Genomic DNA, 20,975 nt, shown 5'->3' with positions numbered 1-20,975 from the left:
AAAGAAAAATGTTTCAAAATTCAAAATATATGAGATACTACTTTTTGTAGCTTTTAGGTAAAGTACTGGATTATAGCTCAACATGACAGTAATTTTAAAAATTCATTTAAAAAATAAAAACCTAAGAATCAGAAATTTTTATTGGTGCTTTTTTTTAAGTCAGTATAGTGTTTATTTCCCAGTTATAACAACTGCAACAGGTGTAAAGTCATTCTTTATAAAATTCACAAATCAAATTACTGAACATAAAATACAAAATTCAAAATTTTAATCACAGTAATAAAAAATGTTAACTAATTATAATATAGTAATTTGTTTAAAATAATTACACATCATTTTTCCATGGCAAATAAATTTATTACAGCAATTCCAGTATTTATTTGTAACTGTGTCTCATTCTATAGAAATGGCCGCCGGACTAGACTAAATTTTTTGTAATACTGTAGACCTTAAATCATGTTTAATAAATTTTCAGTTTGAGAATAAATTCTCCACTGGCGCTGATATTGACAGAGTTACATATAAACTGACAACCAGATAAGTGTTTGGAACTGTGTGCAGTAAATTAATGCTGCATGATGATGTCCCATCAATATGTTATTCATTAGCATGGTCATCAGTAAATTTCAGTTGTAAATTTTTATGTACTTGTACTAATTCATTTCTACAGATTTCAAAGTATATATGTCATCTAGAGTAGAGGTCAGCTAACAGTGGCTCTAGGGCCAGATCTGACCCACCGTCTGTTTTTGTACAGCCCATAAGTTAAGAATGGCTTTTGCATTTTTAAATGATTGGAAAAAATGTTAATAGTATCTCATGACACCTGAAAGTTTTATGAAATTAAAATGTCAGCATCCACCAATAAAATTTTATTGGAACACAGTCCTGCTCATTTGCTTACGTATTGTCTATGGCAACTTTTACACTACAGCATCAGAGCTGAGTAATTGAACAGAGACCAAAAGGCCCACAATGTCTAAAATACTATATTTTAAAATGTAACTACTTTCTCTGGTCTTGCCTGCTTAACAGTGCTTTTTTTCCCCCTTAAGATAATAAGCATTCATTGAAGAGATACTATATCATCATGAAGGAAATTTTAGCCCTTACTCACAAGCTGCTCTTCATTGTTCGGCACTTCACTGTAAGAATGACATAAAAACATTTATGTAATTATTCAGAACATTGAAGGCTGTTTATTTACATCATAACTTTTAATGTTTGAAAGTTTAGGCTGCGCTCTAGAGGGTAGAATGAAGGACTACTTAAAATTCAGTTCGGTAGGATTTGCCAGGTTTCGGAATAAGAAAATAAACAATTTTGATATTAACATCAGATTTCAAAGTTCCGCCCCTCTGTTTCTCTCTCCCCAAAACCCTTCCTCTTAGAAATAGGAATGGTGGAAGAAAATTAAAACATTTTTATTAGACATAATTCATTTTTTTGTCAGAAATTATATATGTAAATGTACACATGAATATATATGAAATTTGCTGTGTTTTTTTACTTTAGTGTAAGATAGACAGAAAGATCAGGACAGAACTACCATATGGCAGTCATACTTGTGTGGCCTAGCTGTACAAATTTTTAAGCTTCTGTCATCAGTAAGGAGTGCTGGGTTTATTGAAAAATGTCCTGGGGAATTCCCTGGCAGTCCAATGCTTAGGACTCTGCACTTCCACTGCAGGGGGCACAGGTTTGATCCCTGGTTGGGGAACTAGGATCCCACAAGCCACAGGGTGCAGCCAAAAAAAGAAAAATGTCCTGAAGATGGTGGCTTTTAAAGTGAGCTTTCTTCTTAGCAGCTTTTTGGCTTGATCAGCTTTAACATCAATTACTTCAGAAAATGAAGTGATGATCTTTTTTAAGATCAGATTTGTTATTTGGAGGATTTGTCTTTAGATACTTTCTGATTTGAATAGAGAACATCAACACTGAGCATTGTTCTTCTGATTCAGGTAAGCAGGGCTTGTCCCAAAGTATAACTGCTAATGAGACCAGAATGGACAACATTTTTACCTGAGAGGAAAAAATAATGACTTGTTTTTCCATATATATGGGCATTCCTTGCCATATAAGTGATTGTGTTGGGAGGGGTAGCTAGAAGATTAAAGAAGGGTCTTCAGAATGCTATCACTGAGGGTAGAAATCAGGAGCTCTTTCAGGGCTTATTTCCCATAGAATTGGTTGATTTGAAATGATGGAGTTTTAGACCTGAGAGGACTTTAAAGATTAAGTTAATTGTTCTCATTTTATGGCCTGGGCAGCTGAATTGCCCAAAATCACAGAGCTGACTAGTAAGTAAGCAGAAGTGTTTTTTCTGACTATATTCCACTATAAAGTGACAACCATTTTAAGATTTTATGCCATGATTTTGAAGCATGATGTTCTCATTTTTCTTCTGTCTTATAATTTTAACAGAAGCGCTGCTTATTTTTTTAGCTCCCTCTTATCAGCCTTAAATTGTAATATTTATAAGTCAGTTTTTTGCGGGAAAAAAAACATTTAATAAAGGACTTCCCCCAGGAACAGAAGAATAATCCTCATTCCTCCCTACAAATTGAAGGTCTACCAAAACCTTTACAAATCCAAAACCAAAAAGCCCACATAGAAATAAAAAGTAACAAAAACCATATCCTAGAGGTTCAGTGCTTTTAGCAGCTTTCATTCACTGTGCTGCGTAACCATCCTTAGCTGACTTTCAAAAAACAAAACAACACCCTAGCTCATCAAAATATACATTATCTACTTGCTTTTTAAAATTAATTTTTAAAGAAACTTTTAGTAATTCATACTCAGTTGCCTGACTTGTTTCAATGTCATCTACATTATATAAAGATTCCAGGATCATTATTTGCAGTGGACATAATTGGACAATACTGCTCTTCAAGGTTAAGTTTTATTCCAGTGTAAATGCACCCTAAGCCATTCTAGCTTCTTTACTGATAAAGTGCCTGAGATTCACCACTTTTCTTGCTATACCCATGAATAAATAGATAGATACAGGGCTAGCTGCTCTGGCCGGATTCCCTCCCTTTCCTGAGAGGGTTGAGCCCCTCCAGCCTTTGTAATAAAAGGCCCAGGAATCTGATACCTATCCTTTGTGGAACATTTACATATGTAAAATTCTTTGAGAAGAATAATGAGTGCCTACAAAAAACTAGGCAATGTCAGTCCATTAAAGTGTCCAAATATGGATATTCCAGAGAAGGAAATGGATTTCCAGTATAAAATCCTTACCTTCACTCTGTACTGTTCTTCCGATTTCTGGTTTCTCTGTAGTTTTTATGATATAAAAACTCATACTTCTCGAGCTCCTGCCTCTTTCTCTTGCTTCCAGCAGTGTTATGTATCTGTTACCTTATCACACAGTAGCAAAACTGAAGATGTCTCAAATGGGATTGATAGCTGTTTAATGGCATGCATATTGCCAAGCAAGTGTGTAGTATATAGTAAGAACTCTGTAAATTAAAATTATAAATCCATGTGGATGTTCTTTGCACATAGTTAATATAATAGTTACCTATCTGTCAGAGTAAATCTTATCAAAATCGTACTTGCTTACAATGTATTTACTTATTCTCATATTTGTTGTTGAAAACCACAAAGCTTAATATTTATGCTGTCTAAAGTTTGCTGTAGCAACTTCTTTCCTTTTTGTTTCTCCTTTTTAAAACATTATGGTACCCGTTTGAAACCACATTTCTTGGCCAAAATTAAGTATTTATATGGTTTATTTTTCTCATCCAGAAGAATATTTCTTATTCTCACATGTTTTAAATTCTCTAAGTCATTTTAGATTCTGCCTAGAAACCATAGAAATTATCTAAACCTAGATGATAATTTCACCTTGACAGTTCTGTTTGGTGGCAGTATCTACCTGGAGTGTTCCACTGGGGAAAAGAAGGCAAGTGAGGAAGAGTTCTGAGGTCACTGTGCTCTGGTCTTTTGTTGCTATAGGGTAAGGTATAATCTGAGACCAAAACCCTTATTTTGGAGATGAAGACACTGAGACTCATCAGAGAACTTGGAAAGTGTCTCTACTTTAAACTGAATTTCTGCAGATGCAGTTTTCTTCTGGTTAATACATGTTTTATGACCTGTTGCCATCTCCGGTGTTTGCTTATTTTTGTTTTTTTGGTTTTTTAAAATAAATACCTACTAGAACAACACAAATATGAAGGTGTTTAGCAAAATAGTTTCCTTCTCTAAAATAAGTCAAAGTTTAGAATTGTGTTATTTCAAATAGTTGTAGGGTTTCTTACTGTATTTAAAACCTGAAAGTAATAAATTTGAGGGTTAGGAGAATTTGTTTCCAGTGGTAGGGTTCATGAAGGCTTTTGGTGTGCCGTCTTCCTAACAAGCTATTCAAGAAGAAAATCAGACAAGATAAACAGAGAATGAATGAATGTGGAGCAGTTACCAACGAGGAGGAACTAAAAGGAGGATTTAGGGCTTCCCTGGCGGCCCTAAATGGTTGAGAGTCTGCCTGCCGATGCAGGGGACTCGGGTTCGTGCCCCGGTCCTGGAAGATCCCACATGCCGTGGAGCGGTTGGGCCCGTGAGCCATGGCTGCTGAGCCTGCGCGTCCGGAGCCTGTGCTCCGCAACGGGAGAGGCCACAGCAGTGAGAGGCCCGCATATAGCAAAAAATAAATAAATAAATAAAAGGAGGATTTAGAGCCAGAAAAAACACTGTTTTGGGAACATTAGATTTATGCTAGGTGTCTAATTTTTATTTTGTAGGAAGAATGAAAGAATAAAATATTTCCAGTTGTAAGATTCATGATTGCATTTGAACATTTATTGTTTCTGTAGCAGTTGTAGGTTCCCATGTTATAAGAAGCGTCTTTAGAGTGGAGGGTTTGCCATCGGGGCCTAGGTCAATAGGTGGCTCCTTTAGGTATCATAACCCTCTCATCCCTTCCCTCTGTACAGGTTCTGGAGCATTTGAAAAATGTATGGATAAACATGTATGTTGACTTTTTATTATTACTGTTATTTACTTCCTAGGTACTTCACATGACTGGCGGTTACGGTGTGGTGCTGTGGACTTGTACTTCACACTGTTTGGCCTCAGTAGACCTTCCTGCTTACCCTTGCCAGAACTTGGCTTGGTCCTTAATCTGAAAGAGAAAAAAGCTGTCTTGAATCCAACCATAATTCCAGAGGCCATAGCAGGCAACCAAGAAGCTGCGATTAATCCAAATAGTCACACACAGCTAGTTGGATTTCAGAACCCTGTAAGAATCACATGTGTTATAGAAGGTGTAGTTTTATTATGTAGAGCTCTGAAGAAGAGAATTGTTTCTTTTGAACTGGTGAATTTTAAAGCCACTAACAGCTTCTTGTGCCATTTAGAAAACTGCTAGCTGGCATTAGTTTAGCACTCACAATTTGTAAAGTGCTACTGACAGCTATTGATACAGAGCTGCACATAACAAATGATGTGCTGCTAGTCCATTTACTTCTTTTTTTGTGATGACAATGATTTTTTTGTACTTGAGCATAGAATTTCTACTTTGAGTAGTAGAATACTGAAATGAATATTTAACCTATTACATATTAACCTATCTTGTCCATATATTGTAATGGCAAGCTGTTTGAACACAGGGCCTTGACTTTTTTTTTTGCTACTTTGCATAATAGCACAATTCTAAACATATGAAGGGTGCCTGGAAAATGCTTATTGAATCAAATAAATAACAATGAATGGTCAGGTAAAAGCGTAATCTGCTGATTTTGGGAGGAGAGTATGCATTATATTTTTAAATTTACATATATGTGTATGTGTGCTTTTAGAAAAGCTTTTATTTCCAACTATGCATTATGAAATTACCAGACTTTTTGTAGAAAGACCTTTAGGGTCATATCAATTATTTTACTGTAATTTAAAGAAAGTTTTCCAGAAATGATTTTCTTACTGATGACAAAATGTCCCCAGTACTTGAAGCTTCATTTTTCACCAATATTTAGACCAGATTACTTGCCTGGCAATTCCCTACTGGTGTTTTGACACTTTAAAACTCAAATTTCTCTTTATGCTAGTTAGTAATAGTCATTTAAAAGTACTTATCCACCTAGATTTTCTGAAATATAACCATACTTAGTTGTTATAAATTTAAAATGTATCCTAGAGTTTGGGTTATGAAGAAGTAAGACACATCTTTTAATAGAAAAAAAAAGAGTCTCATTAAAGAGCTCTTTTATATCTGAATATTTAGAAACCAGTGGAAATGAAGATGTTTATAATTCTTGCCCATGTATATTAAGTTATCCACTTTCATACTTGGAGTCTTTAGGATAAAAGAAGAAAATGACACCAAAAGATATATGCTTTGGGGAAAGCTTTAAAAGTTCACTTTACTGTCTCCCTTCTCCCCCCCAAAAAGACCAGCAGATAGGAAAAGGTGAGATTTATTTTAAGCCCATTGCTGATTACTTTTAGGCACTGGGCATGCTCTAATCTGCATGGTTGCTATAGGTATTAGTTTTCAGCTATAACATGAGCTACTTGTCTTCAGAAATCTAATTTTGATCTTGAATATTGCCACAGGAAGATGATCACCTTGCCAAGGAAGCATCATGTAATATATCAGCTCATCAGCAGGGAGTGAAGAGGAAGGCTGATACACCACTGGGGTCCCCACTAGAACCTGGTCAAATACTGGAGAAGAATGAGGATAGCAGTAAAGTCAAACTCAAAATCAGAGTAAGAAATACAGGTTAAACCTGTATTAACAGTGTAGGATATTCACCTTCTTGTAAATCTTTTTGAATTCTTGCAATGGTTTTTCCTTAGCAGGAACAGTTGGGACAGACTGAACCATAAAAGAACTCAAATGTCCATCTAAGACATTCCAGCCGATTGTTAAACTTCTATTGTCACATACTTCTTCTCTGTTTGGAGGAGGAACTGTGTGTGCACAATCTACCACAGCTCACTATTTCTTCCCACAACATAGGAACAGATTTTAGTTGCTATTATATTTCCTGTAATTTCCAATCAGCTTCTTTTGGAGGCTGAACCAAATAATCTTTTCTTTCTCTTAATACTTTTTGAGAAAAAGACTACTTTTCCTTTTAAGATTTTTTGGGGGTATATCCTGTGGCCTTTCTGCTACCTTTCTTAAGAGCAAAAATCCAAACATAAAGTGATATAATGGCTCTTTTGCTCCTTTGTTTTATATGTGTGTGTTTTAGTTTTCAAGCTCTCAAGATGAGGAGGAGATTGATATGGATACTGTTCATGATAGCCAGGCGTTCATTTCCCATCATTTAAACATGCTTGAAAGGCCGTCAACTCCAGGTAAGATATATTGCATTCACTTGGGTTGATGGAGAAAGTTCATGCGATATCACTATTTTAAGGTGTGTTGCTTTATTTTGAAGAGAACAACTATAAAGTTTAGAAGTAGCCAGTATAAAATACTAGATTGTATCAGATTATAACACATGTCAGCAAAGGAATAGAGTTTTTCAAAGTATTTCATTTGATTTTTACTTTATTATGGTCCTTTTAAAATATTAGGCTTACTTCTAGATTTGTTTTTTCAAAAATCCATTCATCAGATTCCTTCCAATAGCTTTCATTTCTTTTTTTTGTTTTGTTTTTTGTAGTAGGCTTAACCTCAAAATAAAAGACTAAATTTGTTTTTTTATAAATAATGTAACCATAATTTTATACAAAACTTCTTGACTACAGTAAATGCAGCCTGTAACACAACTACTTTCTCTTCTTGACTGCCTGCTCCACATAATATTATATCATATCATAGATTTTTGCATGCATCTCTCAAACATCATAATCATTTCTTTTGAAAATGTTACCTGAGGCAGTATTGAATTTACCTTATTATTTCCCTGTGGGCAGGCATTTGTTTCCAATTTTAATTTCTTGCAAATAATTCTCTCTGAATATCTTCATACAAAAGCTTTTGTTTTTGTCAAATTATGCTCTTAGGATAAATTCCCCAAAATATATTTTTGGTGATTTTTTAGCTTTATTGTAAGATACTTATCTTTAGAATATTTTCATAGCTCTTGATATTATTGCCATAATGCCCTTTGAAGAGATTATACCTAGTTCATGTCATCAGCATTTTAAAATTTTCAGGAATAAAGCTTTGATGTAACTTGCATGTAAGTTGTGAAATACAGTAATAAAACAAATATCGGTGAACCTGCCACCCACCCTAACATGTATATTATACTCCATGCCGTGGCCATTCCCTTTATGCTTCTTCCCTGATTCTGTTCACCTGTGTTTGCATTACAAGTAAATACTGTCTTGAATTTTTTTTTCTTTTTCTTAATCATTCTGTTGCTTTTCTTTACAATATACCACATATATATATTATGATCTATATGTTTACTTGCCCTTAGTTTTTGAATTATATGAAAATGGTATGATGCTCAGTATGACTTGGTCTTCTTCACTCAACCTTTTGCTGCCAAAATTCATCCATCTTGATCCATAGGTGTAATTCATTAATATTTATCATTTTTGTATCTCATGGTACTATTTTATTGTCAATGTAATAACTTAAAAGATATTTATTAACTATAAAATGATCATTAAATTTATAATGCATTTCTTTTATTATGAATATGACTATTTTTCTTTTTTGTGCGGGAGGTCCTGTTCCTGTTTCTTTTTACTGGAAAATCCTATTTATACTTCATGCTGCTTGTGGTTATATTATATGATCTTTACATTTGAATGAGGTGTTTTTCTTTTTTTTTTTTTTTAACATGCTGTATTTGTGCAAGTCTCCCTTACCTACCTTGGTCTGCTTTTTGTTTGTTTGGCTTTTTGTTTAATTTTATTTGTGAGACCTAAGGTACTTTTTACTATCTAGTAATCTAGGATGAGCTAGTAGAAAACTGGCATCAGGTAGAATGTGAACCTAATTATCTTTGAAAACTGACAGGTCGTGAATTCTTTGGCTTTTATAATTGTAAGAGGTCTTAACAGTTATTTATCTATTCTGTGAATTTTACAGACAAGGAAATTTAAGCAGAGAGATATTAAATGATTTACCCTAAATGACACACCCAAGTAATAGCCAACTCAGTGCTAGACCCAAATCCTTGAACTTTTCCATGTGACAAATGAAATTGAGGCACAAAAAAATAAATGTCTTACCTGGACTGTATATCTAATTTGTGGATAATTTGGAATTAGAACCTGGGTCTCCTGATAACTACAGTGCTGTTCACATTATACCATTAAAACGTCCCTGTTTTAAATATCTTCTGTAATCCGTAAATTATTTTGATCTATTTGTTGAGTAAATATTATAATAGAATTTATTAATAAGTTTTGGGGGGAGCAGGCATGCTTTACTATATGCAAAGTTCCACATAAATAATAAAAAACATGACATGGTTCTGCCCCAGAATGTAGACTCCAATTTATATGTTCAGCAGTCTAGTCAGGTATACTGTCTTTCTTGAATGTGTATTTTTCTCAGACTTAAGTATATTGGAACCATGACAAAGAAGTAAATCAAATGGGGGATCTTCAGTACTTTAAAAAAGTAGTATTCTTTTTATTATTGGAATTTTACTGTTGAACTGATTCTGGCTTTAAGGTTAACTTATAAAAACCTTCAGACTGTTTTCTTCTTTGGGGAAACAAAGAAATAAATCTCTGTTTTCGCTCTTCTTTGGCATTTTAGGGCTCTCCAAATATCGGCCAGCCAGCTCCCGATCTGCGTTAATCCCCCAGCACTCATCAGGTTCTGATGGCACACCCACCACAAAACCCCAATGGAATATGGAACTTGCACGAAAGGGAACAGGTGAAATTATTATTATCATTGCTGTTGTTATTTTGCTCAAGAACGAATCTATTAACTTCATAAAGTTTCTTTATCAACTTAAAGAATACATTAAAAACGACAGATCTCAGGACTTGCTTTTCTTGTAACACATTGACTCTATATTATCTGACATAAAGACTTTTTTTTCAAATGTAAGCTACATATATTATTATTTTTTATTGAAGTGTAGTTGATTTACAGTGTGTTAGTTTCTGATATACAACACAGTGATTCAGTTATACATATGTATATATATATTCTTTTTCAGATTCTTTTCCCTTATAGGTTATTACAAAATATTGAGTATAGTTCCCTGTGCTATACAGTAGGTCCTTGCCGGTTATTTACTTTATGTATAATAGTGTGTATATGTTAATCCCAAACTCCTAATTTATGCCTTCCCCCCTTTTCCCCTTTGGTAACTATAAGTTTGTTTTCTTTGTGGGTCTATTTCTGTTTTGTAAGTAAGTTAATTTGTTGTTTTTTTTAGATTCCACATATAAACAAATATCATATGATATTTGTCTTTCTCTGTCTGGCCTCCTTCACTTAGTATGATAATCTCTAGGTCCATCCATGTTGCTGCAAATGGCATCATTTCATTCTTTTTTATGGCTGAATATATACAGTATTCCATTGTATATATACACCACACCTTCTTTATCCATTCATCTGTCACTGGTCATTTAGGTTGCTTCCATGTCTTGGCTATTGTATTTAAATAGTGCCACTATGAATATTGGAGTGCATGTATCTTTTCGAATTATGTTTTTCTCCGGATAAATGCCCAGGAGTGGGATGGCTGGATCATATGGTAACTTGATATTTTTAGTTTTCTAAGGAATGTTCATAGTATATTCCTTAGTGGCTGCACCAATTTACATTCTTATCAGCAGTGTAGGAGGGTTCCTTTTTCTCCACACCCTCCAGCATTTATTATTTGTAGACTTTTTGATGATGGCCATTCTGACTGGAGTGAAGTGATACCTCATTGTAGTTTTGATTTACATTTCTCTAATAATTAGTGATGTTGAGCATCTTTTCATGTGCCTGTTGGCCATCTGTATGTTTCTTGGGGGAAGTGCCTATTTAGATCTTCTGCCCATTTTTTGATTGGGTTGTTTACTTTTTTGATATTGAGCTGTATGAGCTGTTTGTGTATTTTGGAACTTAATCCCTTGTCAGTCTCATAGTTTGCAAATATTTTCTCCCAATCTGTAGGTTGTCTTTTCATTTTGTTTATGGTTTCCTTTGCTGTGCAAAAGCTTTTAAGTTTCATTAGGTCCCATTTGTTTGTTTTTGTTTTTATTTCCATTACTCTAGGAGACAGATCCAAAAAGATATTGCTACGATTTATGTCAAAGAGTGTTCTGCCTATGCTTTCTTCTAGGAGTTTTATAGTATCCAGTCTTACATTTAGGTCTTTAATCCATTTTGAGTTTATTTTTGTATATGGTGTTAGAGAATGTTCTGATTTCATTCTTTTACATGTAGCTGTCCAGTTTTTCTAGCACCACTTATTGAAGAGACTGTCTTTTCTCCATTGTGTATTCTTTCCTCATTTGTCATAGATTAATTGACCATAGGTGCACGGGTTTGTTTCTGGGCTTTCTATCCTGTTCCACTGGTCTATGTTTCTGTTTTTGTGTCAGTACCATACTGTTTTGATGACTATAGCTTTGAAGTGTGGCCTGAAGTCACAGAGCCTGATTCCTCCAGCTTCGTTTTTCTTTCTTAATATTGCTTTGGCTTAAAGACTTTTAAATTAGGCGTTTTGCTATTTCAAAAGTAATATACTCCTATTGTATAAAACTTTGAAATAACAGAAAAGTAGAAAGGAGAGAAAAAAAGCATCCCCTATTTAATGCCATTTAAAGATACTCATTATATTAACATTTTGATCTTTCCTTGCAGTGCATTTTCTAAGAATACTGTAATATGAAAAATGTCAGCCTCAGTAGCAAGTGTGAAATCTATACCTTCATACTTTTATAAAATATAAAAATCAACTACTTACTTCCCTCTCAGCCTCCCCCTGACAGGTTTACAATTGGTCATTCATGGTCAATCATGAAAACTTGATGCTATATATACCTAGAAAACTAACATATTTTGTCTTTTAAATTTATTTCATACTAATTGGACTTAAGTTTATGAAAGATAATTCAGTTCAGATGTGGCTATTACCTGTTTTACTATTGTACATTGTCTTCTACTTACCCTGTTCTTCTTTTGCTTAGAAGACTATAATCCAAATAAAGAGTAAACTTGTGATGCTGGTGAACAAAGATTCAGTCTTCAAGTTTTGGAGGGACAGGGAGTGAAAAACAAGATACATAAGCAAAATCATTTTTAAAGAATACTTCTTCCAGAAGTCATTAGTCAGGCTTTAAAATTCCAGCTGATGGATTTTGTTTATATAAACCATGTTTTTATCATATAAACAAAAGAGTAACTGTTTAATGATTTGAGGAGCTTAGGGATCAGCTGTGGTTAGTAGGAGACTGAACAAAAGCAACACCTCAAAATATTTTGGTATTGAGACCCCAGACTGTTGGTTGCTTGTATCTCTTTGTGTGCTTTATGCATTTATTGTAACAGATTCTCACGAAATATATTTCAGAAAGAAGTCAGCTGGAGACTTTAGCACTTAACTTTAATAAGTGAATTTTGACATTTCTCGGCCCTTCCCGATTTTGTATTCTCTGTTTTTGTTTTGGGATTTGGTGTAAATTTGCTTTATTATCATTATACTTATTAAAACTTTTTCAGACATGGAAGTTTTCTACATCTTTTAAAATTATGAAGTGTAGGGCATTTCAAACCTCTTGATATAGTTTGAGAGTGATGCTTCTGCCTATCTTCCATGCCTTTAAAAAAAAGTAAATTCTGTCTAAATTCCAGCAGTCAGATAAATTCTTGTTCCAGTAAAAATTCTGAGTATGTTTGTTTGGTTTATCCTAGTGATGTGGCACGCTAACATATGAATAGAAACAAATCTTAACACCTTTTTGTGCCCACCAGTGTGCCTTTGTTTCATATTGCTTTAAAAATTACATTTTTACTTTTTTTGGAATCTCTTTACAGTCTTACAGTTCTCATGGCATCTTATGGGAAGACTGGAGAGGAGATAAAGGGGTAGTGGTAGGGAATAGGAAAACATTAACATTTTAGCTTTGGTTGCTTCAGTGTAGGGCCCTTTTATGTCACGAAGTAAATTGTATACCAGTATATTATATAGACTGATCTATAAAACTTAATTTTGAATATATTCTTTAATGTGCCTTTGTAATTTCCCTTAAATGTAATTATGCTGTCCAGTACCCTGTGACCACTGAGCAAGTCTTAAAATTCAACAGTGTCATTATTAGAATTTAGAAAACATTCGTTTTACCAATAGTGTTCCAAAAGTTTATTTATACATGTATTTATTTTGGAATTCTAAAAACAGTTTTCCCATAGACATATTGTTATATTTGATAAGTAGCTTTCCCGAACTAGCCAACAAAAACCCTTTTTAACTTATACTATACTGAAGAATAGAAGTATCAAACCTAACCACTGTGTGTCACAGTATTTCTAAGAGAAAGGGTACTAAGAGCTCTATATTTTGGGCTGTTGGAAGCACAACTTTAACCTAACCCAGGTAAAGTTGGCAGTAAAACAGGAACAGAAGCTGGGATCTCCTACTGTGGTAGCTACCTTGGCCTGGGGTTGAGAGTTGGGGGTTCTGGAGAAGAGGCATAGAATAGTGGTAAGGGAAGCTGTGATCTCTCTTAATCTCTAGGGATTCTAGATTAAAGTTAACAGGTGGGTTTGAGGGGCCTTATTGAAGCTTATCCAACTGAGGCATCTTTTATTTGGCTATAGAATTCTTACAAAAATTTTTGAAGTAGTTGACTAAAAATGAAGAGACTGCAAATAAAGATTTGGATTAACAGCTTCTCTTGAAAAAGAGTTAACTGAGAGGCCCTCTTAGGCAGGGATGTGCTTTCCATTCCATTGATTCCTTCTGTTTTTGCACCCGGTAGTCTGCTTACTCATTTATGCTGTCTCCTTAGGTTGAAGACTTTTGAGTTTGAGACCCCTGGTGTTTTTTTCATGTGCTGAGATGAAGTCTGAGATGGCTGCCTGAGAGCCAGCGTGCCAGATGGCAGTTGAGAACTGGAATGTGTTGCAGATGTCATCTGGAAGGGGTGGACACTGTTAAGTAGAGGATAGGTCGTGGTTTACTTTCTAGCACCCCACCAGTTTTCTCTTTCCTTGCATATGATAGTGAGGGGCATATTTTAGGGTAGGGATGATATGTGTTTGGTAGGTTAAGCCATTTGGGGTAAGAAAGGAGAAGCGGCAGGGATGTTTTCCTTCATTGCTTAACTTTCTCCTTCTCCTGAGTTAAGGAAGGGAATCCGGAGAAAGGGCTGCGTGGGTCGCATGGTGTGATGGGTTGAGCATACCACGTCCTCTCCTCTCCCACCGCTGCAGCGCCTGAGGCCGCTGGTCTGTCTCCCAGGTTGCTGCGGGGATTGCAGTGATGAGGAGCGGAGGGAAGTCCCTGGTGGTTTCTGTAGGGAAGAAAAGAAGAGTTGCTGCAGTTGCCTAGCCAGGGCTGCTGTACTATGTGACAAATTCTTGCCTAAGTCAGAAAAGCACTATTCTGGTATAGAAATCTGTTTAAAAAAAAAAAAAAAAGCTAGAGTTCTTTCTTTTGAAAGTCTAACATGAAAAAGACTTTGATTTTTTTCTTTAAATTATAATGATATAATTCTACACTTTACTTTTTTTGATCTAAAGAAACTGAAGAACAGACTTCACACATTTCCTAATAGAAACTGCAGGTTTTGTGTTAAATTTAAATGTATACCTAGTGCGATAAATTTAATAGAATTAGCAGGTTACTCACTGTTACCAGCACTTTTATCAGATGGGCCCGAAAGCTTCCACCTTAGGTGTGTATTAAGTACCCCTTTCTGTTTGTTTTGCATTTGTTAAATTGACTGCAGCTAACCCTTATCCATAGTGAATTCAGTAGGTCTCTAGGAAAGATTTTATGTTAGATAGAACAACAAAACTGAACATGTTTTGTTCTTTCCCTATAACATGAAATAGGCAAATCATAATATTGTGAATTATTTTTATCTCCTTTTCTTGGTATATCTTCTATCTGCAATAGAGACATATATTTTGTGTCACTAAAAGTTCTTTCATTAGTTTTATTTTTAGTTTTTTTAAAATTTTGTTTTATATTGGAGTTTAGTTGATTTACGGTGTTAGTTTCAGGTGTACAGCAAAGCGATTTAATTATAAAAGGGCTTTCATTAGCCTTAAAATGAGTGGCACCTAACCTTGGGTGGGCCTCAAGTTCCCAGGCATCTTGTAAACCCCTAAAATGATATGTGGGATTATGCATTGTGTCACAGGGATGGTAATGTACGCATTTTTCTCAATAGAGATTCTATAGTTGACCTCATTATGCTAGTGTGAAAGTAAGCTTGTATGTGTCCCAAATCTTACTGTTATACAGGTCCACATGGGTAGGAAATTGTACTTTCTTATCACCTTGAATTAGACCTGGTAAAAATTGTTCAGGAAAGAAATTAAACAAATAAAAAATATATATTGTCTATAATAAATGAAAACTTACGAGCTAAAGGTTAGTGGTGATGCTAGTGGTGGACCATGGCCGCTGAGCCTGCGCGTCCGGAGCCTGTGCTCCGCAACGGGAGAGGCCACAACAGTGAGAGGCCCGCGTACCGCAAAAAAAAAAAAAAAAAAAAGTAATTTTGCGGTAGTAAAATGTGAATAATTCTTGCGAACAGGAACTGTAACACATTAGCTTGTTCTAAAATATTGGAACAGTGCCCGACACAAAGAAGGTACAGTAGTCCATACCAGTTTAACGAATGGTCTGTAATAGTTTCTGTACTTTATTCCTCTCTCTTCAAAATCAGTGACCTTCAGAATGCATTTAGTTTGACTAAGTTCACCTGACATCCTATTTAAAAAGTAACACAACATTGCATAATTCTGTTATATTCATTCATTCATTTAGCAAGTTTTGGTGAGGTGGAGGTATGAGGATGCTAGATGCTGTGCAATACACTGGCATACAAAGATGATGCCCTGTCCTCAAGGAGCTGTGAGTCTAATGAAAGAGACCCCAAGATAAAAAGATGTGCGACAGTGTGCACCACGCCGTGTGCAGATGAGCAGAGTGGCTGCGGCCACAGACTCTGGAGTCCAGGCTCTTTGGTTTCGTAGCTCAGATTTGCCAGTACCACCTTGGGCAAGTCACTTAATTTCTGTGTGTCTTAATTTCCTCATCTGTATTATGTTGTGGGAACTAAGTTTTTGGACAGTTTGGGGAAAACTTCCCTCAAAAATGACATTTAAGCTGTTTTAAATTAATAAGAACCTAAAATGTTTTTTTCTTTTCCTTTCTCCTCCTTTAGGTTACAGTTTAAACATAACTTCCTTGGAGAAGTTTGTTTTTGATTCCCATTGCCCCCCTAATTTAAGTCTCCTGTTGTGCTCCAGTTTCACTCCGTGTTTTGTCTTTTTATTAATCGGGAGTACTTATTCAATTTCGTTCTTCTTTGCTACTTTGTAAGCTCCAGGAGAACTGAGATCTGTCCAGTTTATCCCTGTTTTTCCAGTTCCCATGTAGTTCCTGATATTTGTAAATGAATGTGCAAGTCAGAAAAGAAATAAGGGAAGGGCGTTCCAAGCGTAGGAATAGCATTTACAAATACACAGAGTTACGAAAGGGCTAGTCTGGAATATATAGAAAGGAATAGTGGAAGATAAGATAAATTCAAGACAGATTGTAAACTGTCCTTAAAATTAGTGGTGAAAGTGATTTTTAGAAAACTTCTATGGTGATGCTTGTTTTGGTAAAAACATGGCTTGGAGCCGGATTGGATCAAAATCAGCACTGAGAATTTACATTTTAAAAAGGAAAAGAAACTACTACATTAAAGTCCATTTTAGTGAAAAGCTTGGTTTTTTGACTACTCTGAATAAAAAATATATTTTTTTTCAGAAATTGCTGCACTGAAGTCTAAGGATTTTGTTCTGCCAGTAGAACTACCTGAGTTTTTAAACAAGTAATCATGATAGCTTTGTTTTTAGGAAGATAACTATGCAGCAGGGCCTCTGAACTTCAACACTGTTGACATTTTTGGCCATGAGAATTCTTTGCTCTAGGAGGCTGTCCTGTGTTTTGAATGTTTGGCAGCATCCCTAGCCTCTATGCACGGTCAGGCTAACACTTCCTCCCCCCATCCCACCCTAATCGTGACAACAAAAACGTCTCCAGACATTGTCAAACAACCCCTGGGGAGAAAAATTGCCCCTGTTTGAGAACCGCTGCTGTGAAGCTATGTAAAGTGTGGATTCAAGTGTAAGACACTTCAGGCAAAGAAACCAGTTCATAGGAGACTAGTACTGTGATCCAAATGAGATGAGGTGGTCTGAATTAGTACAGTTGCAGGGGGGATAGAGAGGCAGATTAAAGAGATTCTTGTAAGTAAGAATAAACAAGATTTGGTAAGCAGCTAGATCTGGAAGGAAGGGCACCTGAGATGATTCTTAAGTTTTTTTCTTACTTGGCTGCATGTAAAGCAGTGCCATTAACCTAGAGTAATACAGAGAGAGAATTCTCTGGGTATGGCCCAAGAATTGTAGGGTATGGAGGAAGCAAGAAATTCCCGTACACTAGAGTCTGAGAACTACTCACTATTATAGATTCCTAGGCTGATAGAACATTGGAAATGGAAAGAACCTTCAAAGACATTTGATCCATTTCTAGGTGAGATAAAATACATGCTGAAGTTTTTGGTTTGACATTGCATCTAAGTTATATTTATACTATACTGTAGTCTACTAAGTGTGCAATAGTGTTGTGTCTAAAAGAATGTACATACCTCAGTTAAACAATGCTAACCATCATCTGAACCTTCAGCAAGTCATAATCTTTTTGCTGGTGGAAGTATTTTGAAATATTGCAAAAATTACCAAAATGTGACAGAGTGACTAGAGGTGAGCAAATGCTGGTGGAAAAATGGTTCCAATAGATTTGCTCGAGGCAGGGTTGCCACAAACCTTCATTTGTAAATAACGCAGTATCTGCAAAGTGCAATGAAACGAACTATGCCTGTAGTGCTAATCTCCCCCCCCCACCCGAATACCATAGAGCAGAACTGTGGTTAAGGAGCTATGTTTTCATTGACCAATGTCAGTCTTAATCTGTAACACACACATCTAGTCATTGTCACTTCATAGTACTTTAAAATATTGAATATTAATTTTTAGAAGATGGTTGGATAACACACTGGTATGTATCATAATCTGTACAGACTACAAGGAATTGAAATACTCACTTCCTGGTCACAATGCTGAAAACTTACCTTTGTGTAACTCATTGGATGTCTTACTTGGATACTTCTCCCATTCCTGATTTTTTTCATGGAAGTGATATAAACACTTGGGAATCCATTGTCTTTTCTGTACTGTCACCAACTCCCTCTTACTTTCATTTCACTTTCCTTGTTATTAACAGGAATTCATTTGGGTGTTTTTAATCTTGAAGGTAAAGAACAATCACCTTTGGAGATGAGTATGCATCCAGTTGCAGCAGCTCCACTCTCAGTATTTACTAAAGAATCTACGTCCTCCAAACACAGCGACCACCATCACCACCATCACCATGAGCACAAGAAAAAGAAGAAGAAGCACAAACATAAGCATAAGCACAAGCATAAGCATGATAGCAAAGAAAAGGACAAGGAGCCTTTCACTTTCTCCAGCCCCGCCAGTGGCAGGTCTGTTCGTTCTCCTTCTCTTTCAGACTGAGAAGGGGCAAAGGAGACCTTTTCCTCAGTGTTCAGAAGAATATATGTAACTAAAGCTTTGTCAGCTATAAAGAATGATAAAAGGAAAAAAAGATAGTTGCCTCCCATAGAGATTCAAGTTCTAAACATTTGATTTACATTATTTATACAATTGAAATCTAATTAGGAAAATGTGTTTTATAGTTCTGAATAAACCATTTCATCCTGTTTCCTCCTTAAAATACACACACACACACACACACACGCACACACACAGCAAACCCTTTCATAAGGCCCTCATATCCACTGGCAGTCCCCATTCACATCATGATCTCCATGTGTACTGCCAAAGTCAATTATGTTTTAAAGCCTTTGATGGATGTTATGGGGCAAAGTTATGTTTTAAACAGAAGCTACAGCCAAATCTGTGGTAAAACCACTATTTCCAGTGAAATATTGTATAACACCATTTGGAACTACTGAAAGACAGAGGCTTTTCTATAGGAATCTTCTCTATTACATATTTTTTTGCGTGTTAGCCATAGAAACTAAGCATCAGAATTCATAAGCAAGAATACATGATGTTTTCTTTTGCTCTAAAATACTGAAATTTTCAGAAGCAGCTTTAAAAAGAAATTTGAATAACTTTTTTGATAGCACATTTGGTGATTATGATGTTGGAATTTAACAGAACTATCAAATCCACAGTTCTCAAGATGGTTAAATTTTAAGTTCCTTTTTTCACTAAGTATGAGTGAATACATTCATATGTAGAATATGTTTGCCAAATGTGGACAATTTATATGCCCAATACATATTCTAAAATTATTTCTCTAAGTATGGTACCTTAAAAAGGTGTTTATGTACTGTTTATTAACTTGGACATAGACAGTTTGGCTCTCATGTGAGTATACCAGAAGCATTTAAAAACATACGAAATGTTTTGCTTTCATACTTCAATAGTTTGTATGTTTGTGTGTTTTTATTTTTATTTCTAAATTTACCATGTGCTTTATTGTTTGTTTGTTTTAAAATGTTATTCATACCTGTTCTATTTTTATCATTTCTCTTATCATTAGAAAGTTGGACAAAATACTTCTTCCCAGAATAGATGTTTCAAAGGGATCCAGTAAAGTTGGACTTTTGAATATACTTGTTTAATAAATAACTTTTTAAATTGATCATTCTGCCTTTGTATTTTCTTATATCTTTTGTTGCCTTTCTCTTTGTGTGTGTATGTAATACACCTGTTCACAAAGTTTGAGGAGAGCTTTGTGGATAAGCAGGATTTGAGCTGGCCCTGTTAGGAAGAGTGATTTCAGTAGGCAGATGGGGTAAAGTTCTCTCAGCAGAAGAAACAGTATTTTCAAAAGTATGGAGGAAAGCAAGGACATAGTCAGGAATTGTAAAGCAGTGCAGTTGGCCGAGAGTGTAAGTGCAAAGGGTGTGTGATCAGACGTTGAAGAGCCTAAATGGCAGTTATTTAAATATTCCCATTAACTGAGTGTTGGCCAACTGAAATTATTTCTGGAAAAAGGAATTTTTTTTATTACAGTGTTTAGTGATACCATCTATAGAATTCTCAACTTTGAAAATAGTAAGGATGAATTTCAAAATAATTATGTATTGTCTGAAGACAATGGTGAATAATAGCTACCTACATAATTTAAGCACCTCTTGTATATCAAGCATTGTACTAGGAAATGTATGTTATGCATGGTATTTCTAAATTGGATATTTATATTGGATGTTTCTTATGAGGAACATTTTTTATGGGGAGCTTTCGGTTATTTAAGTTGATGCATAGAAGTAAACAATGAAAAATATTCATATTTTTGTAGATAACTACACATAAGTAATACAAGCTCTAGTGTTAGTTTTCTCAGTCTCCTCCCCCAGAGGTAGTCACTGTTGCCAGTATTACATGTTTAGATCTAGTCTATACATATATCTATACAGTGTATGCATTTTTTTAACAAATGATACTTGCAGAAATTTTTTATTTTTGTATAGTTTTATGTCATTTTTTAATACTCATTTCTGACTACCACATTTTGTGTCATACCAACAAAGGTTTTTCTTATTCCATGATTGTAAAATAATTCTGCCATTTTTTTTCTATTGGTTTTAAAGTTTTATGTTTCAGATTTATATCCTTTATCTAACTAGAATCCATCTGGAACGTATTTTGATAGAAGGTAGGAGGTAAGGATCCAACGTTTTTTTTTCCTTCCAAGATGCTACCTAATGTGTTTAAAACTCCATCTTTTCTCTCTTGACTGCAAGTGTTCTGTACTAAATTCCCTTATATATTT

At 35.1% G+C, this 20,975-nt stretch overlaps 1 protein-coding gene across 17 annotated transcripts in view; it reads left to right on the top strand.

Moving 5' to 3' along the window:
- TAF2 (TATA-box binding protein associated factor 2) overlaps positions 1-19,844 on the top strand; it is an 80,004-nt gene extending 60,160 nt beyond the window's left edge. For 9 of the 17 annotated variants that reach the window (XM_032609791.1, XM_032609803.1, XM_032609799.1 and 6 more), the window contains 5 exons: positions 5,016-5,245; positions 6,559-6,714; positions 7,206-7,311; positions 9,686-9,808; positions 18,420-19,842. In XM_032609791.1, coding sequence (XP_032465682.1) covers positions 5,016-5,245; positions 6,559-6,714; positions 7,206-7,311; positions 9,686-9,808; positions 18,420-18,682 — 878 coding nt within the window. In that variant the 3' untranslated portion in view covers positions 18,683-19,842. Of the gene's footprint in view, positions 1-5,015; positions 5,246-6,558; positions 6,715-7,205; positions 7,312-9,685; positions 9,809-18,419 lie in introns of those variants that run through there. The other 8 variants (XM_032609804.1, XM_032609796.1, XM_032609805.1 and 5 more) reach the window with 3 other exon arrangements.
- Positions 19,845-20,975: the final 1,131 nt, after the last annotated feature.

This window comes from Phocoena sinus, chromosome 17, assembly GCF_008692025.1.
Source record: "Phocoena sinus isolate mPhoSin1 chromosome 17, mPhoSin1.pri, whole genome shotgun sequence".
NCBI lineage: Eukaryota > Metazoa > Chordata > Mammalia > Artiodactyla > Phocoenidae > Phocoena > Phocoena sinus.
Note: the sequence above shows the minus strand (reverse complement) of the source record. Positions and strands in the feature narration are given on the sequence as shown.